This window comes from Phyllostomus hastatus, unplaced genomic scaffold (assembly GCF_019186645.2).
Source record: "Phyllostomus hastatus isolate PE091 unplaced genomic scaffold, TTU_PhHast_1.1 phas_contig_1, whole genome shotgun sequence".
Lineage (NCBI taxonomy): Eukaryota > Metazoa > Chordata > Mammalia > Chiroptera > Phyllostomidae > Phyllostomus > Phyllostomus hastatus.
In genome coordinates, this window is record NW_025333498.1 from 23,768,693 (window position 1) to 23,795,602 (window position 26,910).

General features: G+C 33.3%; 1 protein-coding gene and 1 non-coding gene across 2 annotated transcripts in view; one reads left to right on the forward strand and one right to left on the reverse strand.

The window, feature by feature from the left end:
* The window catches only part of LOC123827779 (sodium channel protein type 1 subunit alpha-like), a 112,217-nt gene extending 87,743 nt beyond the window's left edge, over nt 1-24,474 (forward strand). Inside the window, 7 exon segments of the mRNA XM_045852276.1 lie at nt 2,153-2,275; nt 9,955-10,236; nt 13,052-13,105; nt 14,646-14,783; nt 16,785-16,889; nt 18,400-18,670; nt 21,192-24,474. Coding sequence (XP_045708232.1) covers nt 2,153-2,275; nt 9,955-10,236; nt 13,052-13,105; nt 14,646-14,783; nt 16,785-16,889; nt 18,400-18,670; nt 21,192-22,369 — 2,151 coding nt within the window. The 3' untranslated portion in view covers nt 22,370-24,474.
* LOC123814469 lies at nt 12,662-12,789 on the reverse strand. Its single transcript, XR_006784918.1, has one exon. It is a non-coding gene; the product is annotated as a small nucleolar RNA SNORA40 (small nucleolar RNA).
* Nucleotides 24,475-26,910: the final 2,436 nt, after the last annotated feature.

The window sequence follows — 26,910 nt, forward strand, 5'->3', positions numbered from 1 at the left end:
TCTTCCATTCAAAGTAGTTTGTCTTACCTATATTGTAATTCTAAACTACTGAAACTCTGACCACTATTTTGTGTGGACAGGATATGCTACTAGTACCTAAACTAATTCACTGAATGATACTGGAGTTTTTGTAAGAATAGACTAATTTAGTAATGATTTAGCATTGGAGGGATGGGATTTATGGTCATTATCTAGGCAAAAGCTGAATAAAAAAAAAACAGCAGTGCATAGGGAAAGTGGTAAAATTGGGTGTGTTGCTTAAATTCCTTTTACATATTGTGAATCAGACTGATGAGTTTGAATCCCAGCCCCTCCACTGATTGGTTCTATGCCAGTGAGCAGGTTACTTGGCTCCTGACCCTTATAAATGGTGATATTAGTACATCAATTTTTAAAGGCACTCAGTAAACGGTCATGATGGTGGGAGCTCCTGTCAATTTTTAAAATTCCCTTTAAGCTACTCAAAGTTTTTAAAGGATAAGTTTAAAGAGCATATAGTATAGATTATAACTTCATTATAGGAGGTAAGGTATACAGAGTGTAGGGAAAAACTATTTTATGAAGTGGTGAGAATTTTCCTAGAATGGTGACTAGTAATGTTACAGACCTTCACAGTTTTGTATACCAAATGATTAATACTTCATTTGCCCTAAAACAAGTGACTGCCCTGAAATTTGATAAAGTTCAACATCATGTTTCATGTTATGAATTTGGCATAATTTCAGCTTCAGAAAACTGTATCCAAATTATCACAGATTTCATAGACAACAGTTTTATCCTCCAAAAGATAATAATCCAGCAGGTCTATGCAGGCTCCTTGTGGAATGTATTCCTAGATCTAAGAGATCTGCATACATTATATCTTCATAATTCTAAGCAAAGACAAAGCCAGAGCTATTTGAAAAGCTTAATAATGTTAAAATGAAGTAAACGAATTTAGAGGAAGCCTCAAAAGAATTGTTTCATCATATCATTAAGAGAAATAGTTTCTATTATTGAGGTTACAAAAATTAGAAGTTATATTTCAATACTTCATTATTATTAACTAGTTTTTTAATAATTATCTCTAAAATATTTTAGGAAAGTAATTCCATGTAGCATTTTGTAGTTTTGCAATAGTAATATTTTTATTTTTTAATATTCTATTTTAATTATTTCATAAGGATTAGTAAATCACTCTAAAAAAGACAAAAGGAATTATAGCACATCTAAAGTAAGGCAAAATTATAATAAATATACAGTGACATACACTTAAAAATAGGAAATTTTGCAAAAATTGTATCAAGTATTTGGAACTTTCCAATAGTAGCCACTTTCAAATGAATGAAATTGTAACTCTGTTTAGCTAAGAAGTTTTGGTAAATTATTTGTTTAGAGAATTAAACATCTGAGATTTTCATTTCTTAGTCAATGCATATTTCATACAAATGAAATAAAATTATTTATTTATTTGTAACTACTGATTGACAATCTTGGACCAGGTACTATGACAAAAGCTATAAATTAGTACAGAAAAAAATGAGTTTTATGATAAAATAACTTTTTAACTTCTATTAACTTACATAGGAATACATGTAAGACAAGTGAAAGCACAAGGGATTAACAAGACAATAAATCCCCTTTGGAAAATCAACTGCGAAATTAATGTGATATAGCATATTAATTTCTGAGAGTATCAATTATAATTAGTTGAACATACCACTGCAGGATAGAGATTTCTTGCTTTTTCCAATACAGTAGCAGTTTTTGTATTTTATTTAACCATAAGTAAAGCCCTATGATTCAGCAGCAATTTAATAAAATAAAGGATAATGACATTCTCTTACAGTTGGAATTTTTCTTTTTAAATTAAATTTTATTTATTTTTTTAAAAACTAATCGGTCTTAATAAATTAATTGAACAACTAAGAAATTACATGACATTTGAGGTTCTTATTCAAGTAATTTTAATTAACATTTTAAAAGCTACTTTTTTGCCTCAAACTGAAAATATTTCCTTAAAATTCTAAAAGGTGGTATATTTTGCTAAAAATATACCACCATTTGTCTTGAGTATTATAAGCAAAAATCATATTCATTGTATGTTATAGTAACTAAAACTTGAATGACAGTTCTGTTTACTCTTTATTTATTTATTTATTTATTGGTGCAGGTTTCATTGGTCAGCTTAACAGCAAATGCCTTGGGCTACTCAGAACTTGGTGCCATCAAATCTCTCAGAACACTAAGGGCTCTGAGACCTCTAAGAGCTTTATCACGATTTGAAGGGATGAGGGTAAGAAAACTGAAAGAACTGGAAGTATTGCCTACAGCCTATATTAAATTAAATTTTAAAGAGAAAAAAAAAACCCCATGCATGCAAAGGAATGGCAAATCCTTGCAAAACTGCTACTTTATCTTTTGCATATTTACTTGTAGGTGATATGCAAGAGAATTTAGGCCTCCCTTAAAATGATACAATATCATTTATCTGCTGTGCTTATTAAAATGACTTTATTCCTAATCTATCTTGGGAGTTTCCTTACAAACCTGTATACAAACAAGCAAATGCATTATTAAAGTACTAAATATAAAATAAATGATAATAATCAACTAAAGTGAATTTGACATGTGCTTTTCAATTGTGATGATCTAAACTGTAGTTTACAAATTTTATTGAAAATGACATGAATCACACATGTGCCTGAGGATAAGCGTAAAGGAAACAAATTTTTAAGTTGTCAGAATTTTGTTTCTATAATGCCAAAATTTGTATAATTTAATACATTGAAGGGATATTAAACATTGACTAAATTTAAATATTTTTTAAAAGTTATGTTTAATATAGCCTCAATTTGTAACTGTATTATTTTTGTACTATTTTCAATTTATACAAATAGTAACTTAAGACTTTTTATATATAAGTCCATGTAATATTTCATGACAATGAAGTAAAATATCCATAGTATAATAATACAAGATATACTTTTGACTTAATATATAGCTGATTCATAAATTAACCATAACTTAAATTTCATTTATCAGAATTACATAAAATTTTATATTACTTCTTCCAAGGAAATACTAAACCATTCCCCATGATTCATAACTGCTTAGAAATTTTGCAATTACTTACTTGTTATTTTCCATGCCTGTTTTAAAAGCATGAAACATTTATAAATGAAATGTGTAACATAAAAATTGTTTATTAAAAGATCAATTTTTTTACCAAAACAAGGATGCTGAATTGTGATTCAAAAAGAAAAATATTGCTCTTTTGCTGTCCAAGATAGAGTTATGTTTATAGAAACTAAGCTATATTAGAGATTTCCATTTGCATTTTCTAGGTTGTTGATAGCTATATTATGTATTCTTCTAAAATAAAATTTATTTTAAGTGTCAGTTTTTAAGAACATCTGACTTGTCTTCAGTCCCCCTAACATATATAAAGAATTTTCTCACTAGAAATAATTTAACATAATATAATATAGTCTTATTTTATTTCTCACAGAGATCCTTACATTTTTACTAAAATATTAAAGTAAATTATCTCCAGGGTATGTGAAATTAAGATTATTTTCTAATTAAAATGTCACCTTTTGTTATTTCAGATTTCCAGTTTCAGTTCTGGAGAAAAATATTATTTTAATACATTCTACTTGAAAACTTGTCGCCTGAACCAATTCTTCAAGTTTCACTGCATTGTTTCAGTTATCCACAGTCAACTACAATTCAAAAATATTAAATGAAAAATTCCAGAAATAAACAGTTCTTAAGTTTTAAATTGTGTGCCATTCTGAGTAGGGTACTGAAACCTCACACCATCCTACTCTGTCCCAGACAGGACCTGAACCATCTCTTTGAACAGTGAGATAGGCACTCAGCAGCCATCTTGGATATCAGACTGTCTCTCATAATATCACAGTGCTTCTGTTCAATGACCCTGATTTTGTTTAATGATGGCCCCCAAGTGCAAGAATAGTGATGCTGGTAATTGGAATATGCCAAAGAGTGCCTTACAGCGAGGGCTTCCTTTCTTTAAGTGCAAAGAGGAGCACAGTACAGTAAAATATTTGGAAAGAAAGAGACCACATTCACATAACTTTTATTATAATGTGTTGTTATAATTGTTCTATTTTATTACTAATTATTGCTACTCTCCTATTGTGCCTAGTTTATAAATTAATCTTTATCATAGGTTTTTCTGTGTAGGAAAAAAATATAGTATATATAGGGTTTAGTACTATCCATGGTTTCAGGAATCCACTAGGGGTCTTGGAATGTACCCTCCTCAGATAAGAAGGGACTACTGCTACACATTTTCAAAGTCTCCTGAAATCTGAACACTGCTAAGCATTTGGAGCTGTTACACACATTTCAAAATTAGCCATGAATCAAATGGCCAGATACGACCATAGTTAACATGTCTTTTCATAACAATACTGGTCCCATGGGTCTACCTACAGTTTTTACAGAAATAACCTTATCTATAATTACTGATCAATAATGTTTTTTATATTGTAAGGAGAGATTAACTTTTGAAACTTGGAGTTTTAAAAGCACAACCTCCTTCTAAATGCTGATAAGAAATGAGCTAATCGTTTAATAGATTTATGAATATGGTTCTTTGCCCCATAATGACAGCATATACACAACCCTAAAATGCTGACCATTTAATACATATTTGGCATTGTAGAGACAAAATAACCTGATTATGGATTCTATTTCTTGTGTTTTAAGTGTTTTGATTTTTTGACTTTGTAAAATAATGTAATCATGGTTGATTGTGAGGATGCAAATAATAATGATGGTTATAATTGGGAAGTGAGATTTAAATATATTCAGGAACTCTCATTTTATTCTTTTCCCTGGCAGCATAAAATCACAATAGCTGTGTAAAAGCATAAATCAGGCATTCATTTTATTTTTGCTGTTCATCACATTTTCAAAGCATGTGCTTTTATGGAACATTTCCAAATAAAGCATGTTGTACAATGCTTGATAAGAAGTTAGAAAGTAATAAAACAATTATCATCACGTTGCCCTTTATGTTTTGCATGTATCATGCACATTCTGGCTGAGAGCTTTTAAACATGTATTGTATTTCAAATTTCCAGTCCAAATTTTTCAACTTGTAAAATTGAACTGAATGAATTGATGTCATTGACTATCTAGAGTAAAAAAAATGGTACTTAAATTTGTGTTTTTAATTTCCTAATCTAGAAAATCGTAAAGACCTTTTTTCAAAAGAACTCAAGTCTTGATTGATAGGGAAACAGACAGAGAGCATCATATACAAAAAGTAACACCAAATGTTCTGTCATATCAGATTTCTAACTATTAACAAACTATATATTTCTATTTTATATAGGATAATCTTGCTCCAACTTGGATGGGGTGGAGCGCTGGTTCCTCCCCTCAGCCCTTTATTATGGGTACTGTATTACCCCTTTTGCTACCTTTCATCCTTTCACTGTGACTTTGTATAGTGGGATGAGGGAGGGATTGGGAAGGGTACTATTGCACCACTGTAGGGAAAATACAGTATTTACATTCTATTCCCCTATTTTCAACTGTCTTGAATTTTCTTTTGAGAAAACTATTCTTGAGTATTTACCCTCTGTGGATTTGAACCCCAACTGTTGATATCTTTATTAAGCTTCACTCATTCTGATTTAGTTATGTGTATGTTGAGTTATCTATTGATGGGGAGATTGACTGATTGGTGATGGTGGGGCACTTTGGTTTAGAATGGTTTGATGAAAATGTTAGCTTGTCAAGTCGATGATGCTCTTTGAGGCATAAAACCCTTGCCATTTCTGCATTGGTCTGGGTCCTGAAAATTGCCAAAAAGATACCAGTAGTTGATTTTTTTGCCTTGTTAACATAGGTGAGCAAATGGTAGGGTGCAATATTTCTGATTTCATAAGATTAGTATTGACTGTGTGACCATTCTAATTTTTTAATTAAGTGTAAATGTATAAGGGTTATTTTCAAAGTGTAACAAGGGAAAATATATTAAGAAAGGTCAAGTAAGCACATGTAGTTTATATTTTAATGAAAATACATTGATATGCAAAGACATTAGAATTACACAGAGTTGAACACCTACCTAAATATAAAATAAAAGCATTTTATTATATGTATTAATAAGATGCTTTAGTTAATGAATTTAAATTAAATTCCTTAAATTTATGATTCATTAAATTTAATTTAAATTCATTAATTAAATAAATTTCATGCATAAACTCACTCTTAGAGTAAATCACTCCCAACTTATGACTTAAGATCTTAGAAGATATCACAGTGAAAACATAAATGAAAGTAACTCTACATTTTATGTATTCTTGAAGTTTAGGAATGATGTGCAAGAAGAAGATTTTTTTTTTGATGCATAAAAAGTTTAAAGTATTTATATAGATAATTGATGTATCATGTGTTACATCATACATCACTTAGTTAATCATTTAGTTAATTACCTTAACTAAACTCCACAATAAATATAATCATTAGATTTTTACTAGATTCTCTTACTCTTCCTCATACTTAATATGTGATTTATACTTTGCCTACTTCTGATTTTTATTCATATAGTATTTTTTTGTATTTCAAATACAGAAACATTAGAATCCATGGGTAGTATTGATTTGAAGTTCAAAGACAAATTGTTCAGACAAGAAGACATTTCTGCATGTATCAAAATCCCTCACATTAATTTGAATATTTAATTGTCTCTTCCTCACTCCTATTGATTTAATAAAAAATGCAGTTAGTGAACTAGAAGCAGTTTTCATAAGAATGTGTTGTGCTAAAATAGGGACGTTCTATTTGATGATGTTTTACAAAACATTTATGGGAAAAACCTCTAGTGTTATTCATTAAAATAATTCCTATCTTAGATATCTCATTTTACACAGCCTGACACTTCAAATTGTTCTTTCCAATATATCTAGGCTAGTTCTGCCTGGTACCTTCACCACACGGGAACCAATTACCACAGTTCCCTGGAGGGCAAACGAGTTAATACACCTCCCTCTGTGCTGAACTAAGAACAGGCTTGGGCTTTTGGGAAAAGACAGTTCTTTCCCTGACCCTTCACTGCCTAATTTAATAAAATGTTAAATATGAATGAACCTTTGTATAGTAAATTCCATAATACTATGTCAAAGGTTTTCCAAAATATAATTCTTTTACCTTCATAAATATAAACCTTTCTCTGAGCCAAATGGTTGCCAACATTTCAATCATACCTAAAAGGCACTGCTGCAGAAGACTTGCACCATGAATTTCATAGGGTTAATTTTAATGCCAAATAAGTCCCCCATTTCAAAGTAAACCTCAGACATATGGACTAACCTCCCATTTTTTGTTGTGCCCTTTATTCTCATGCCATACCCAGAATTAACATTTAACAATTATTTTTCAATCAATAAATGCTAAGCTAAACTTCATTCATTCATTCAACGAACCATTTTTTGTGTTCCTCTATTCAAAGCACTCTGTTATACCTCTATATTCAAGGTACTCAAGGTCTTAGAGAATTCACAAATATATTTTTGCATCCTAAATTTCAAAAATCAAAAGCCTGTCATCTTTGAGGATTATAGGAATGTAATTAACTCTGATACAGAGCAGTATGGATACCAAAGAAGTACAAATAACTGTAAGGAGAATTAGAGAAGGTGAGTGCAAAGAGCACTAGATGCTACTTCTGTCTGCTTTCTGAACTTGACCTATATTAGCCTCATTCTTCTCATTTGCCAAATGAGAACACAATACTAAATTATCTCCACAGTTCTAACTAGAACTGGAATTCTGATTCTTGAATTCAGAAAAAGAAACATTAATTTTTATTTTGGAAGCTAAACTGAGGGGGTGAAGTTAGGTTCTATAAAAGAAAGTACTGCTTGAAATAAAGCTTGTGAGTAGAAAAAGTGTATCAGAAAGGGTGATTTTGAACAAGCCATTTCAAAGAAAATGGCATCTCAATTCTAAGGTAATTATATTAGTTGGATTGGAAAGAAGAGTAGGTGGTAAGGGAAGTTAAAACTAGAAATGTATATCGTAGTGTGTTTTGAATATCAAGGTAAGGAAAACATTTGATAATGAGTGGGGAGCCATATAAATTACTTTAAAGTGAGACTTGGAGAAGATTAATTCATCTAAAGTGGATCAAAGGAAGGAGAAAGTTAGAAGGCTCCAACAATAGTGCAAGTATGAGCAATCAGAAACCAAAACTAGAATGGTGAAGGTAAAAATGGAAGTGACAGAGATGAGAAAGGCTTTGAAGAACTGTGAGATGTACAAATTGATGTGAAAAAAATTCAAGAAATAGGTAAGGCAACCAGTACTTTGCTCATGCTCTAAATTGGCTGTTTTAGGTAATAAATATACACTTTTCAATATGTACTCTTATATATACAAAATAGAAATAGCTTTTTTGTCCGGGTGGTAGGCAAAATATTTAGGAAAGGAGGCAAATAAGTAAAAACTTGACTTCAGCTTTCAAATTTTGAATCCCAGGGAAATCTATGTATATCTACACATTTAAAATTAAGTATAAATAAATACTTATACTCAAGTATAAGTATTGATATTTCTTCAATCAGTTGCATTAATGCAGATAGCCAAGAGAGATAAGGCAAGGTGCCACGTGTCAGTGTGTTAAGCTGCATAGGCCACATCATTTGGATCAGCCTGGTTTAACTCAACCAACTTAATTTTTTCATGCTCATTTCTCTACCTTTGTCATTCGTGGTTTTATTATTTCCCTTGGCCCACTTATATGCTGTTTTGTAACCCCAGAAAGCCTACAGTTTTTTACAGACATTAAGCAGGACTCAGAAGCACGTGGAATTCACTCATGTATTTGTTTTTTTTAGACAGGCAGTCACAAAACTTTGTTCTAAAACTATACTGTCATCAAATGACATATAAGAGATATTTTTGATGCCTGTCGTTTACTTTGAATCAGATTGACAAGAATAACAAAGATACCTAGGTAGAATTAATTTAGCTGTTGATTTTTAAGTCTGAGGCATCATCTGCCACTTAGGAGCATTTTAGAGCCTGTTTTATCTTTCCTCTTAATTACTCACATGCAGCTCCAATGTGGAGGAGGAAGAAAGGACAGTCATCCCTGCAATGTTGCTGAGTATGGAAACTCAAATTTTTAATTTATGATTCAGAAATAAAGACAAAAGTTGAAAAATACTTCCTATAGAAACTAAGAGTAGATAATTATTTAATACAGAATTTGATGTAATCACATCAGATTTGGGAACTACATATGGCATCCCTCCTTTTCCTATTTTCCTAAGAAACTGATTACTATTATGTTTCATTTAAAATAAGTTTATTGAATTAAACTCAGTAAATGAAACAACTGACATGACTGGAGCTTGAAATAAAGATGTGATGATCTAATGAAATACATAATGCTAAATTGTCTTGCTTCTTATGCAAAAATTATTAGTCATAGCAATGCATGAATAATTAAGGACAAAATTATATTAGGTATTTAATATTTTTATATTTATACATCTTAATTTTTAATTTATTAAAGTATATTAGTCAAATCAACTAGTCCAAATATTTTAGTTTTGTTCTTTAATATATTGCCTTTTTTAAATGAGTTAGCCTGTAATTAGGATTTCCTTCTTCTCTTTTTCTAATAAACAACACATATTCTGACTTCTTCTGGCAGCAAATGCCTCTAATTTTGTTTTCCTACTTCCATTTCTCTATTTTTAAACTATTTTGTTTCTTTGTCATATTGTCTATATTTGTTTTCCTAAATGTATTGCTTAAGAAAGAATGGATCTCACTGTAAAATTCTTTTTACTTTGTTTTTACATATCCTAGTACAGTCTCAATAGTGAAAAATTCAGAAAAACTAAGAATTAGTAGGGGAATGTCTTATATTTCTTAACCAACAAGAATTCTGACTTTTCTTTTTTTCCATTTGTGTACTAGGTGGTTGTGAATGCCCTTTTAGGAGCAATTCCATCCATCATGAATGTGCTTCTGGTTTGTCTTATATTCTGGCTAATTTTCAGCATCATGGGCGTAAATTTGTTTGCTGGCAAATTCTACCACTGTGTTAACACCACAACTGGTGATATGTTTGAAATCGAAGAAGTGAATAATCATACTGATTGCCTAAAACTAATAGAAAGAAATGAAACTGCCCGATGGAAAAATGTGAAAGTAAACTTTGATAATGTAGGATTTGGGTATCTCTCTTTGCTTCAAGTTGTAAGTGAAAACTCTTTTTCTCTGAAATTTGTTTATTGTTTGGAATAATAACAAAGTAATCACATACATCCATTATTTACTGAAAATAAAGTCTATAACATATTTTTTCTGACCTTTGATTTATTACCAGTACCAGTTTATGAACCCAAATGGGTGTAATACAGATATAGTTGGTAATGGCCAGTTCTTTCCATAGGTTTCCTTCTTTCTTCTCATATTGCTTTCTCTTCCTACATGAAAAAGTTGACCAATATATCAGTAAGTTTATTGGTTTTGTTTTGTTTTTAAAGATTTTATTTATTTTTTAGAGAGGGAAGGGAGGGAGAAAGAGAGAGAGAAAAAAACATCAATGTGCGGTTTCTGGGGGCTGTGGCCTGCAACCCAGGTATGTGGCCTGACTGGGAATTGAACCTTTGGTTCACAGCCCACGCTCAATCCACTGAGCTACACCAGCCAGGGCAGTTTATTGTTTTTTTTTCTACTGCAATTGATAAGTTTGTTTCACTGAGGGATCACACCCCCACCAATCCCCAAAGCACAGAGACTTAACACCCCTGGTTGAATTGGCCCTAATTGGTGAGAATTAACTGCAACTGAGTTGCTTCATTTGGATTGAAGATTGGAAAATGATATTTAGGTTTCAGGATCAGATTATCACAGTGAAATGGAAGTAATACTGGATACAGGGATGAAACATAAGCAGCGGTTGTTGTTTCACCTCAAATGACCTTCCAATATAATTACTTAAGCCTATTTTATCTTAATAGCAATGTTTTCACTCCTGAGTCTCTAAGGCTGATCAACACAAAAGAAGAATAGTTTGCAATTTATAAAAATGAAAAAGATGGTGGTCCTTTAAACATTTTCTTATGATGCTGCTCTTAGCTCCACCCGCATCGCAGCGAAGCAGTGGATAAAGACGGAACCTGGAGTATGGGAAAAGCATTGTAAACATATTGCTCCGTTTTGGCCACTGAAACTCCGCTTAACAACTTTAAAAGCTGAATGAGTGCTTCCCTTGCAGTTTTACAGCATTCTTAGGGCACAAATTTATTTCTTTTCACTAAGATTGTGATTTCAGTTGTTCCACCAGGAGACTAGCCAAGCAAATAAGCCTGCACTCGTCAAACCCTCTTACATCTCTTTCGGAGATGCCTGTACTATTTTTACACATTTTTCCCACCTTCTTGTTTGAAATTCTTATTTCTCTTATGGATATTGCTGACTTACTCTGCATACTCATGCAATTAAAATAGGGATTAAACAATCTGGCGAGTACGACTTCTTTAAATATTATAGTAGACACATGGTATCTTCTTGAACATTTATCCTAATGTTTAATAACTGCACTTATAAATATCACCAAAGTGTCCCACTTCATAAAATTAAGAAAATGAAATTTGAAAATTTCAAGGAATTCCTTAAATTACTAAACAATTCTGGAAATTTAAGGTAATGATCCAGCACAAAGCCATTGAATAAATTCTGCTACTAAGGAAATGCTAAGCTTTGTCTTTGGTTTTATTCAGAATTATTCATTGAAATGGTTCTTTGAATCACCTTTATTTGTTTCTGTACCTAATGTTTTTAGGGACTGGTTTTATCATTGACCCCAGCCATTGACACATCCAAAATTTTTTCTTTGATATATAAATAACTTCTATTTTCTGTCTAACAATCATTATTTTCTCTTCTCTGCCATCATACCCACTCTTATGTGGCTTTTTCCCCACAATATCCACCACCTCACAAGTGCTAGTGTTATGAAAATGTGTGTGTGTGTTGCAGTACAGATGCTGAAAGCTTTGCTAGCCTTGCTTACTAACTAAGGAGCAATCCTCTCAGGCTCATAGGGCTCAAAATTCATGTCCTAGGACAAATAAAATACTGTGAGTTATTAGACTTAGGACCCTTCCTGAATTTGTGAATGCCAAGTGTCTACCATATTTGTTTTTACCTTTCTTACCCATATTAACTCACTCTCATAACAAATTATAAAGAATGGAATATAGGATATTTCTGGATGTTATGTTCCAAAATTCTTAAAAGGATAGATGGTTGCAAGTCTGACTTTATATAAAGGGGAGTCCAAAGGTAGGTTGACAGTTATAATACAAATAAATGATACAATAAGTAATAAGTAATACAAGAATAAACTTTCATGTACTTACAACTGTAAACCTACTTTTGCCCACCCCTGTATCCCTGTATGATCTTTAGAGCATTACAAAACAAGAGAAATCTTAAACTTTCAATCACTTTGACCACCTTGCACATAGATTTCAGCAGATGATCAGATCATTGTGATTCTTTGGGAGATACAGATATTACCAAATATGTTAGTATTTGTAAATCTTTCTAAAAGTATTCTACCAAATGTTGATAGCACTTTATTTTTTTTTCCTTTTTTTCTTTTTTTTTCCATCATGTTCCTTCTTGTATGTATCAAAACTCATACCAAACAATGAGTTCCGGGTTGCAAAAGAGGATTTATTTTCTGCACCTGTATATAGTCTTTGCCCACAAATTAAGCAGATAGCACTTTAAATTGCATGATTTCATTAACTCTAAAGAATTGAGAAGTATTTGTGACTTGTTATCAAGCAGGAGGATGTATGAAATGACCATTCTTTTCACTATGTGTTCTAGAAATTAAAAGACTTTTTAAGATATTGCATTGGTCCAAAATCCCTGCAAAAGTTGTCTTGAAAGTCTTATGTTCCTTTTTTAAAAATACATAAGTAAGAATATTTATTAAAAGTCAGGTATCAATTATTTTTATGCCAAAGTAAAGCGTGGATGTCCTTCTTAATAGGCCACATTCAAGGGATGGATGGATATAATGTATGCAGCAGTTGATTCCAGAAATGTAAGTATTTCATGCATCCTGTCTTTTTATGATATTAGTTGGGTACTAAAATTAATTCAGCAGAGACTAGCAGCCAAAGAGAATGATTCTACAATAATTAAAAATAAAGAAAAAATATGACTCAAATTTATATTCAAGTACACCAATGTTTATCAAAAACATCTTACAAAGATAAATCAAAACTATTTGGGAAGTCAAACTAAAGTAGCACATTCATATATTTAATAACTAACAAATATCCTTCTATTAAATATTTACTGTTTTATTTGCTCTTATCTACTAATTGATCAATAATGTTTTTGGTGTGCAGGAGCAAGTGTGAAAATATATGTGACTGCCATTAGGAGTTGAAATATATAGTTACTCCCCATATTGGGCAGTGTGAAACTTAGGGATGTTAGCCAGGTAGCCTTCAATTTCTGTAACAGTTTATTTCAAATTCATTCTCTTATATAATTTTCGTATCCATAAATTTACTGAAGACTGAAGCCTTTACTAATGCTGCTGTCACTTCTATGACCAAGAGATTCTTTTAAGTTTCTGACCATATCACCACAGTAAAGACCCACTTTATTTGATTTCTCCTACAACTTTCAGGCTTCAAGAAAAGAACTCATGTCCACACTCAGTCCAACTGTGCTCCTCAAATTTTCTAAAGCTATTTTCTATCAGCCTTGATCTTTCCATTCTGAAGCTCAATCTGTTCAAGCTATCATCTTACACTGTCCCTGTAATCTTTAAACTACCCGAGAGAGCTTACTTTTATATGTCTTGATATACACTTCCCATAAGTGGCTTTAGCTGTATGTGAATTACCTTCCTGATATCCTCCAGAGTGGGTTATTTCAGTTACTTATTTTGTTTTGTGTGTTTGGTTGACTTTTAAATCTATTGTCTTTAGAAGGACATAAATCTATTAGTGAACTGTTCGTAATGACTCCTTTGCACATTTACTAAGTGATAGATGATAGTTCAATGCTAATTTACAATAAATACAATTTAGATACTAAATTATCAACTGAGGATTTATAAGGTGTCATACTAATTGTGTCTACTCAATCTGAAAATTTCAATAAATGTTATAATGTTAAAAATATAATGCTGAAAATCTAAATGAACAATTCAATTCATGTTCGTTGAATCAGTTCATGTGTGCACAAATGGTTGTTTTTAAATAGTCTATACATATTTACTCAGGTAAAAAATTTTCACTAATTTTTAAATTATTAAAATTCAGTACATTAAAAAATTGCCAAATTTCACATACTACTTTCCAAATATCAAGATGTTAGTTGTATTTACAGTTATAAAAATAGATACAGATTCTTAAGTTTTCTCATAACCATAGTTTTTACATGAAGACATCCTTAAAGGCTACTTTCAGTTTGTTTGTTTCTTAAGGTAGCGGATTTGGGGGATTGAGGGGAAAGTATGCTTAAGTATTACTAGGAATTTTCTTTTCTATTATCATGAAAAAGCACCAATAACTTCTAGTATCAAAATGTATTGTGATACTTTACAAAATATTTTCCTTTGGTAGGTGGAACTCCAGCCTAAGTATGAGGAAAGTCTGTACATGTATCTTTACTTTGTTATTTTCATCATCTTTGGGTCCTTCTTCACCTTGAACCTGTTTATTGGTGTCATCATAGATAATTTCAACCAACAAAAAAAGAAGATAAGTATTTCTAATATTCTCTCTCCCACTAAAGATAGTAAAAGTATTTGAAGTATTCTCACCAACAATTGGTACTTTAATTCAGAAGCTAAATGAGTGTATACAGTGTCTGGTAGAAGTAAGGCTTGCTTGAGCGTGGTTGGTAGGGTGCATGAATGTCTCACATGAGATGGACAACAATTTGAACATTTCACCTAAAATGTCGTATGATGTGCTTGAGTATGCTATTGTTATGTAACAGAATTACATGCTTGAGATTTTGTAATAAAAGATTTTATAATAAAAAGGGGCATTATTTGTGCCAGATCCTGTATATTAAAAATCCCTTTTTGTACTCTACCCTTCTGCCATCCACTGCCCATCTCTTTCAGGTTATAGAAAGCCAAGAATGTGTCCCATATTCCTGTGCATGGGCTTGCAAAACCTCTCTCACTTCTGGGTTTGTTTGTTTTTTTTTCAATCAGAGACTAAATTTCCTATCTTTTGGGAGAGAATAATTAGAAAAGAACTAGAAAAGAGGACTAGAGTCATATGCCTCTTTCCCAAAGTCCACTTGTTTTATCCCCACAACTCCCCTACTAAAAATATATCTTCCAGCTAAAGATATATACCTTCATTGGTTCCTTTTATATAATTCCACTTCATTCTTCCTGATATTCACTTATAAACTACCAGTTCCAGTTTTAAATTAAACAGCTCTTTATATAATGAAGTATCATCATTCCAAATATAAATGCACATTCTAGAAAATATGGAAAGTAAAGAAATATCATTACTCATGAGAAACCACTATTCACATCGTATGTTTTCCATTCAAACTTTCTCTATATGTATTCTCATTACTGAAATTATTTTGTCTATAATTGTACATTTTATTTTTGACCATATGTATTTTAAGTCTTCATATACACATTATCATAATTTACATGACCATTTCCCAATATATTGATGATTCAGGTTGCTTCTAATCTTTAATGATTTAAATATTGCCTTATCAAAGACTTTGTGCCAGATAATTAATTTTTAATTATTTTCTTAAGATAAATTCCCATAAGAAAGTAGTTTGCTGCCCCAGAATAATATTCCCACGGATGCTGCCAATAACAGTGTATGGGTGTGCCCAAGTCAGTGCTGATTCTCTGGCATCAAACATGCTCTTTGTTTTTAATCCTTGATATTTGATAAATTAAATTTGTATCATGAGTTTTTTTTACCATTTTTCTTTCTTTCTTTGAGTATTGCTTTCTCATCTCATTTGCTTAGTATGTTTTCTCACTATGTAATGAGTCCTTTCATGATATTAGACTCTTTCACTCTTAGAATATCCCTGCCCCATCCTCTCTTATTATTACTAATATTATCCTATAGTCAATATCAGGCTACTTTACTTCACTTATTAGCCTGAGTTCCAAGTCCTCGGTTCCTACTGGTCTATCACATACCTACCATACTTATGATCTCTGACTTGCCTATAACTCTTCTACCAACTTGTCCAGTTTCCCTTCTATCTTTTTGCACCAATTCTTGGCAGAGTGAAGTGCCTTTTTATGAGTGCTCTAAATCATCTTACAATATAAATACTCCAACTCTTTACGAAATTTGAATTTAAATCATTATCTTTAACTTCAGAAAAGCAGTGTGTATAGTGTAATGAACTATGTATTTAGTTTCTCAAAACCAAATTTTACCATTCATTTACTATATGGTCTGGAATAAATAGTTAACCTCTCAGTTTCTGGGATTTTTTTGCTCCATAAAATAATAATGAAAATAATAATTAAGTCAATTTTGGATGATTGTGAGAATTAAATAAGATTATAGTACCTAAAAAGTACTTTTAATTTTTCAAATTTAAAATTCCAGGCATAATTATGCGTTACTTTTTTAACTGCCCTTTTCCTATTTTAAGTTTAACAGTTAACATTGTTATTTTCAATAACATTGAAAAATTATGTGCAAAGGGACACAGTTTTAACCAGTTTTGATTTTTCTTTTCTATACTTTGGAGGTCAAGACATCTTTATGACAGAAGAACAGAAGAAATACTATAATGCAATGAAAAAATTAGGATCGAAAAAGCCACAGAAGCCTATACCTCGACCTGGAGTAAGAAATATCAAATGATATGGGAAAATACACAAAAACTTGCATGGGTTTTTACAGAAGAGATAGCAGCTAATGTTTCCAGTAGCAAAGATTTCTTCAAATTTTAGAGCATCTTTAATTTATATATTTTATGGTAATGGTAAAAATTATTTAAAAAGAGAGAGAAAAAATAAAAGAAGAAACAGAAAATGTACCCTTAATTTTGAAAGATTTAGAATTACACACTGGAATCCAAACTAAATGACAAAGGACACAAAGCAATGTGGTGGGCACATGATAGAGTTGCTCATAAAATTCAAGAGTAGTTGCCAAATAATGTTAGGCAGAGGAGTAAATTTTGGATGCGGTTAAAGTACACACAGGTCTCTGCTAGATCAAGTCGATGATGTGTTGAGTGAAATAGCACCTTATTTCCATTTTATTTTTCATTAGAGGTACTGAGTGTTTTGGAGAAAGAAAGAATTCTAGTATCTATCATTCAAATATATGGCTATAAAGTTAGGAATTACTAATGTCTATACCAGTCAGAGGCAATAAATACAATTCATACCAACAAATGACATTCTTATGTTTCCATGGTCAACCAACCAAACAACTGTTGTGAAATGTGTCTTCTCCCACACTGTATTGATTTTTATGATGATGCTCTGTGAGGTTAAAATAATTCCTGGGATGTACTGGGGCACAAAATATTAGGGCATTCATAATATGATAGGCAACAGTTGCCTCCTTAGAATGATGAATAATACATACTTTCCTTTGTTAGGTCTTATAGACATGAGTCAACTGTGTACAGGAAAAATATAGGATAGAAGATATCCTTGGAGTTCCTCAGTGGCCTAGGGAAATGACCAGACAATAGCCCAAATGACTGACAGTGGCAGAACTAGGAAGGAGAACCATGGATCAGTGACAAGAGATCTAAATTTTTGACATCAAAGCATAAGGAGCACTTTTCTGGTCTGAATATCACTGTGTAGACTCCATCAGAATTCTGCATCTGACAATGTCAGCAAAGACTGTGTAGGGGAAAAAGATCAGTACTGCTGTACACGAACTTCAAATGATAATGTTATAGGTGTCCTGGAAATTCCAAGTCCCCTTGAACCGTTCTTTGAGAATAAGACAAATGAAATGTTAATAGATGCTACATTTTGAAACAGATGTATGGTGCCCCTGATCATGGGACATATTGATAGAGCAAAATAAAACAGGTTTCTTAACTTCTCATAATCTCACTATGTTAATATGCATTTTGTGTCTCTGAGAGAAGTGTATTAGTATGCAATATTTCTTATGAGAAGTCTGCTTTTGACAGGGATTATTATTCTGTGTAATATACATGATAAATAGCAATTTAGATAACTGAAGTCAGACCATCTCTTAAAAATTCAGGGCCAATGGTTACTCAGTACAATATTAGAGAGTCGATGGTGAAAAGTACTTATATAGATGTCAATGCATACAGAAAAATCCTTCTGTTGCTAAAAGCATTTCTGTTTCTCTACAGAACAAATTTCAAGGAATGGTCTTTGACTTTGTAACCAGACAAGTTTTTGATATCAGCATCATGATTCTCATCTGTCTCAACATGGTCACCATGATGGTAGAAACAGATGACCAAAGTGAATATGTCACTAGCATTTTGTCACGCATCAACCTGGTGTTCATTGTGCTGTTCACCGGAGAGTGTGTTCTGAAGCTCATCTCCCTCCGCCATTATTATTTTACCATAGGCTGGAATATTTTTGATTTTGTGGTTGTCATTCTCTCCATTGTAGGTAAGAAGTATTTAGTTTCTTAAGTCAGCTCAATAAAAGTAAAAGTGGGAATAATCATTTAAATTAGAGGTCATACTGGTACTCACAGATAACCACTGTGACTACCTTAATGTATTTCATCCAGGTGTGTTTGTCTTTCTTAGAAAATGAAGTTCCTTCTGTATATACAGTATTGTATCCTATTCTGTCCATTTTAGACACTAGGTGTATTATTTGTCAATATACTAAAGTTTCATTCATCTGAATAGAAATATACTATTAACGAAGATTAAAATGTTTTGACATGTTGAGATCAAACAGGCTGTACAGTATCTAGATTCTAGATGGCTCTGTTTAGAAAAAGACTAGAAATTTAGTCTGATATTTAGGAAGTAGATTGCATTAAAGATATGGGCATAGAATCATCAGCATGTAGATAGGAGTGGAAATTGATCGCAAGATAAGGAAAAGCATAGAGTGAGAAGAGAATAAAAATAAGAATAAAATGTTAGCAAATTCATATAGTAGGTTCTTTGAGGATGTCAGATAGAGATTTTCTAGATTACCCTGAAATGGGCTTATAGTAATGACGCACAAGAGAAGTGAGGTGGCATGGAATAGTGTTTCATCAGTCATATATTTCAAAGCCTACAATGTGCAACCGGTCACATGAGCAAGAGCTCATCTCATTCCAGCTACAATTCTAGCTCCAGTGAAATGAAGTTTGTCTGTGAGCATGAAGTATTCATTCTTTCCTAAACCAGATGATATGAGTGGGTTAACATTTAACCATCCAATATGTGTCACCTTTTGGGGGCAAATATTTATGTCATTCTTCCCTCTGAAGAAGTTGGCCCTATATCCAATTCTTATGTTGTATGTAGCCTTTGATTCCTGCACTAATCCATGTGTGATCAGTTTGGGATGGGGTAATAAGGTTGTATGCACCTCTTTTCTCACTTTCTCTTTCTCTCTCTCCCACACACAGTACATACACAATACATATACTTATATAGGTTTACTTATCCTTTACAGACTAAGATAGTCTAACTCAAAGACACTTGGTTTCTTGAGCTCCCCTTCAGTACAACTATTATTTCATGGTTTAAAAGGCAAATGGAGTGTTTCTTCATGTGCCCATGAAAGAAGGAGCTACTACCCTTCGCAACAGCTTGGATGGAACTGGAGAGCATTATGCTAAGTGAAATAAGCCAGGTGGTAAAAGATAAATACCATATTATCTCGCTTATAAGTAGAACCTAATCAACAAAACAAAGAAATGAGCAAAAGAGAACCAAAGGCACGGAAATAAAGAACAAACTGACAGTGACCAGAGTGCTGGGGGTAGGGGATTAGCAGGGGAAAGAAGGGGAAGGGGCAAGTCAAGGAACATGAATAGAGGACTCAAGGGAATGGACAATGTGGGGAGGATTGACTCAGAGTTGGGGAAAGGGCAGGGGAGAGCAATGGGGAAAACGGTAGGACAACTATACCTGAAGAACAATAAAAAATTAAAAAATAAAAAGCAAATGGAGAAAGAAGTTTAAAAGAAGAGGACTGAGAGACCAATTTCAGTTACAAGAGACCAGAGAGAGCATCAGCCTTGGATTCTTTTAGAGATGCACCAGAGCATATATAAATAAATGTGTAAGAATATTATAGATGGATCCTAAGAAAATATTAAGTTCATGGGGAGATGAAAATAGCATCAAAAACTGAAGATACTTTTAGATGGTTAAGGACTGAAAAGAGGATATGCGATTTGGCATTTTCAGAAAAATAATTGTCTTCATATAAACTTGTTCTTATATTTTTAGCTAATGCTGATTCAGGCAGAATTGAACCTTTTTAACTTTTTATTTTTTTAGATTCAGTCTTGGGATTTAAATAAGCTAAACATAATTTACAAAAACCCCTCAAAGGCAAAAAGTACTGTAAAAATGTTTATTGAACTGAATATAGTCTTAGCTCAGACTGCGATTACCAATTACCACAGAATAGGTGGCCTGAACAACAGAAATGTGTTTTTTCAAAGTTCTGAGGTTAAAAAGCCAAGATCAAGGAGCCAGCATGGTGGGGTTTTTTATAAGAGCTCTCTTCCTGGCTTGTAGATGACTAACTTCTCACTATGTCCACACAGGGCTGGGGAGAGAGCAGGGCTTAGAAAGAGACAGCAGCTCTCTAATGTCTCCTCTGATTAAGACCTTCCCTCATGACCTCACCTATGCCTAATTATTTCCTAAAGGCCTTATCTCCAAATACTATCACAAGGGGGGTTAGGACTCTAACACATTAATTTAAGATTGAAAAAATTGTCTATAGCAAATATTGAATTAATCTAATATTGAATGTCAAAATTATGGTTTATTTATAACATATAGTATATATAACTATATACTATATGTTATATGCATGTCACATTTAAGATTATGTTACTGCATTTCAGTGCTCTGAACTTTACCTTGGAGTCTTGACAGAAAATTAATTATTTTCATTATAACTTCCTCACTGGTTGGCATTCTCATTTTCTTATTATCCATAGGCATGTTTCTGGCCGAGCTGATAGAAAAATATTTCGTGTCCCCTACCCTGTTCCGAGTGATCCGTCTTGCCAGGATTGGCCGAATCCTACGGCTGATCAAAGGGGCGAAGGGCATCCGCACGCTGCTCTTTGCTCTGATGATGTCCCTCCCTGCATTGTTTAACATCGGCCTCCTGCTCTTCCTGGTCATGTTCATCTACGCCATCTTCGGAATGTCCAACTTTGCCTATGTTAAGAGGGAAGTTGGAATTGATGACATGTTCAACTTTGAAACCTTTGGCAACAGCATGATCTGCCTGTTCCAGATTACCACCTCTGCTGGCTGGGACGGATTGCTAGCGCCTATTCTTAATAGTGGACCTCCGGACTGTGACCCTGAAAAAGATCACCCTGGTAGCTCAGTTAAAGGAGACTGTGGGAACCCATCTGTTGGGATTTTCTTTTTTGTCAGTTACATCATCATCTCATTTCTGGTCGTGGTGAACATGTACATCGCTGTCATCCTGGAGAACTTCAGTGTTGCTACTGAAGAGAGTGCAGAGCCCCTGAGTGAGGATGACTTTGAGATGTTCTATGAGGTTTGGGAGAAGTTTGATCCTGATGCCACCCAGTTCATGGAATTTGAAAAACTATCTCAGTTTGCAGCTGCTCTTGAACCCCCTCTCCATTTGCCACAGCCAAACAAACTCCAACTCATTGCCATGGATTTGCCCATGGTAAGTGGTGACCGGATCCACTGTCTTGACATCTTATTTGCTTTTACTAAGCGGGTTCTGGGGGAGAGTGGAGAGATGGATGCTCTCCGAATACAGATGGAAGAGAGATTCATGGCTTCTAATCCATCAAAGGCCTCCTACCAGCCAATTACTACGACTTTAAAACGAAAACAAGAGGAGGTTTCCGCTGTTATTATTCAGCGTGCTTACAGGCGCCACCTTTTAAAGCGAACTTTAAAACAAGCTTCCTTTACATATAATAAAAATAAAATCAAAGGTGGGGCTAATCTTCTTGTAAAAGAAGACATGATAATTGACCGAATAAATGAAAATTCTATTACAGAAAAAACTGATCTGACCATGTCCACTGCAGTTTGTCCACCCTCCTATGATCGGGTAACAAAGCCAATTGTGGAAAAACATGAGCAAGAAGGCAAAGATGAAAAAGCCAAAGGGAAATAAACAAAAACAAATACAAATAATTGAGGTACTATTTGTTTACAGCCTGTGAAGGTGATGTATCTTTGTCAACAGGACTCCTTTAGGAGGTCAATGCCAAACTGACTGTTTTTACACAAATCTACTTAAGGTCAGTGCCTACAATAAGACAGTGACCCCTTGTCAGAAACTGTGACTCAGTATAAAGGGGAGACAACCTTGACAGGAGGTTACTGTTCTCACTACCAGCTGACACTGCTGAAGACAAGAGACAAAATGGCTACTCAGACTGCAGGGACCAGTTCCAAGGGGTGCAAACCTATGATTTGGGTTGTTTAACATGAGACACTTTAGTGTAGTAATTGTATCCACTCTTTGCATTTCAACTGCCACATTTGTCACATTTTTACAAAATCTGTTAGTGGATTCATCTTTTTTTTAATCCATATGTTGTTTATTAATGTGACTATTTTTGTAAATGGGGTTTCTGTTGGGAAATAAATTAAAGGACCTCTTTAACAGGTATGCCACCAGGACTAAAGGCAATCACGTGGCCCTCCCATCTGAACAAAGACGTGGTTTGCATGAGGGCATGCTACACTTAGAGATCATGCATGAAAAATAAGTCACAAGGAAAACAATGAGTTCATAACTTCCATCCATGTTTCTGGGAGGGGTAATTAGTTGATCATTGGAGGTGCTTTGCTCATCTTGTTTTTTTTTTTTTCTTTTTCTTTTTTTTTTTAAATCCAGCCCCTAGACCAAGTAGATCATTTTGGGGGGTTGGGGTTGGCCATTAAATCTTAGCAGGTGCAAACTTCATTCAAATGTCTGGAATCATAAATATTATGTTTCTGTTTGTTGTATTAAAAAACTGAATGATGAGCATCGCTTCTCCCCTGAAGATTGAATTGACCAAAAGAACCCTTTATAAATTTCTGCTTAATCCTGCACTTTGTTTAGCCATCTTCAGCTCAGCAAGGTCAACACTGTATATGTTAATGAAATGCTATTTATTATGTAAATAGTCATTTTACCCTGTGGTGCACGTTTGAGCAAACAAATAATGACTGAAGCACAGTATTTATTGCATCAAATATGTACCACAAGAAATGTAGAGTGCAAGCTTTACACAGGTAATATAATGTATTCTGTACCATTATAGATAGTTTGGATGCTATCAATGCATGTTTATATTACCATGCTGCTGTATCTGGTTTCTTCCACTGCTCAGAATCTCATTTATGAGAAACTATAAGTCAGTGGTAAAGTCAAGGAAATTTTTCAACAGACTTCATTTCTTTAAGTCATTAAAAGCAATAGTTTGCAGCAGTTGAATAGCCTTTTGGTTCTTTTTAAATTTTCAGTGGGTAACATATGGTGTATAGCCTGACTGTACAGATATGTTTAAAGAAAAAAAAACAACACTGCTTAAGCTGTTAAAAATGTGTTTAGAATTTTATAAGCAAATATAAATACTGTAAAAAATCATTTCATTTTATTTTTCAGCATTATGTACATAAATGTGAAGAGGTAATTATCTTCAGGTTGACATCACAATCACTTTTCTTACTTTCTGTCCATAATAGTACTTTTTAAAGGAAGAAATTTACTAAAAAAGAAATGAAAACAAGAATGGGTAGTTGTATATTTTGGCTTTTTTATTACATTTGCTAATTTTAAATTATTTCATAATTTTAAGGGGCATAATAGGTTCACAACTCACATTCAAATTATGCTTTGCAATTAGAAAAGGGTATAAAATTTTATTTACATTTTTGGTAGCACCTGAAGTAAGGTAGTGTTTATTTTTTCATTTTTTCCTTTTTTCTAACTTCTATTTATGTTTTTATTTCTTTGGAGTCATGCTGCTTTAGATTGCTCTAAATATGGTGTGGATTTCACATTTTCCCCACTAAAACAGAGAGTAGTAAACATATATAGTCAATTACATCAGGACATTTTGCGTTTCTTAAAGAAGAAGCAAATCATAGACTCCTCTTTTTCTTAAAACTACTTAGATAAACTGTATTCGTGAACTGCATGCTGGAAAATGCTATTATTACCCTAAAAATGCTAACCAACATTAAAAATGTGCAAAACTAATAAAGATTACACTTTTTATTTTATTGTTTGCCCAGTTACTTTCTGTTAGTGTTTTATAGCAAGATGCAGATATTTTTATTCTACAAATTGGGGGAGAAGAGGAGCTGAACACACACTAACACACATATGTACATGCACAAATGGGTCTACCTGGGCTGACAGTAAGGTGTGTCTCTGTTAGAAGAAGAAACTAATGTCAGAGCATAAGCTGGTAGCTCCAGGAGAAAAAGTATAGAAACCCAAGTCATGGTGGATGGCCACTTGAGGCACAATAAGAAGACCTTAAATTTGTATTCCAAAAGTAAAAGTTGCTGTGTGTGAGTTCACTCTTGTGTTGGCACCTCCGCAGCCATGCTTCCACATGCTGCTCCACCCTGCTCTGAGTGAACGTAATTAGGTGCATTGTTTCAGTCTCATCAATCAATCTCTTTCTCTCTAGCTCCCAACTGTTTTGGCCAATGATAAGTTCCCACAGGAAAGCACTAGTGGGAGAAGAGTTAATTTGGTAGTTAATCCCCAGATCCTTCTTTCCTGGGTTGCTCTTGGCTGGCAGTGGCTGCGTTTAATCAACAGCAGTCATGCTTTGGGTTGGAGAGTGCCCTCTTACAATGAGAGCTACTTTCTTGAGGATCTGGTTGTTCATCCCCGCTTCCTCTCTGAGACCTGTGGCTGGACTTCCCCTTTTCCTTGTAACTTTTCCCTAACCTTTCCATCACCTTTTAAAATGCCCCCTTCATAAATATTCTCTGTTGCCTCATTTTGAGATCCCATCTGTCTCCTGCTTGGACAATATGGTGATGAAATAGTTTTTGAAAGTGAGCAAGAGGCAAAGATTTGCCTTGAGTCAGCTTGGAGGCCTAATCTAACATGCTTTGTATAGAGAAACAGTAACTGGGAGAACTACAATGGAGTCGAATGCAGAATTCACAGAGATCATAAAAGGTTGCTGGAGTGGTACAGGCAGTAAAATGATAGTCTAAAGAAGCTTATATAAGTTGGAGTCCTATGATCTAAATTCTGGAGCTACGGGTCATCACAGCAGCACAGTCTCAGTCACCAAGCCTAACAGGAGAACGCGGCCTTGAGGATGAACTGGGCCACCGTGCTCAGTGCTTCTGTCATCCTTCTACAACCTCCCGACGTCGTCTCCTCATCACCTCATGGCCCTAAAACAATGTGACAATGAATTCCGATTTATCAATGACTGAAAAGAATTTCCTGTTTCCAACCAACATAAGTAAGGATTATAGAAGAATTTCTACAGACTTTATATTCCATCTTCACACCAGTACTCATGAAATACAAAGAGAACTAATGAAACATAATCACATAAATCACCACTTCTTTTTTGTATTATTTTGCATAATATTTTTGTGCTAAAAAGTAGTTTAATGCTCATGGAAGGGAGTGATGTTAGGAAGACATAGTAAACAGCTTGAAGGGGGCTCTTACTGGCTAAAATGGGCAATTTGACATCAAAATAAGTAGCAATGGTAATAGGTTTAACCAGTTGCATAAAATAAGAATCCACCAGTATGTACTGACATAAATAAATGGCGAGAAGAAATTTCTTCCTCGCAGTTGAATGTTAGCTAAGAAATGTAATAGAATAAAATTAATGGGGTTAGAAAGTCACTATTTGGCCATCATCATGACAATCTGTTCATGGAACAATAATTAATGAATACTAAAACTCATGAATGATTTCAGTGAAGAATAAGAAATTTACATTGTCTCAAAGTACCTCTTCTGTATTAATTTACAATTTTTAAAAAAGAAGAAAGTTTACAGTGGAGAAATCAAGCAGGTACTACCTTTAGAGATAACATCATCAATTATGGGACTAACTGTACTGAAAAAGACATAATTTTTTGGTATCCAGTCAAAATTGCATAAACAGAATTTATAAGGAAAATCAAATTGAGGACATTCTATAAAATAATGACTGAGCTCTTGAAAAATTTAATGTCATAAAAAAACAAATTTTAAAAAAGGCTAAGGAACTGCTGGAAGTTAAAAAACCATGAAAAGCAAACACAATGTTTGATTCTGGATTGGATAGTGGATGGGGAACATAATAGTAATTATGGATATTACTGAGAAAACTGACTAAATTTGAGCATAGCCTATTGATTAATTATTAACCTTCTAAAAGGGTTAATTTTCCTAATTTTATTAAATGTAGAGTGGCTATTACATTACTGTAGGTAATATCCTTGCTCTTGGAAAATAAAATGCACACTAAAGTACTTAGGGGTGAAGGGGATGATGTCTGCAACTCATTCTTGAATGGGCTCAAAGGAAACTATTACATGTGTGTATGCAAATACAGATACACAAATATAGATATAAATACATGTGTCTTTGGGGAAGGAATGATTTTTTTGTTGCTGTTATGTCATTGAAGTAGTGTACGTATATGTGTTCACTCTACAAACCATGTGTGTTTTTGGCATCCT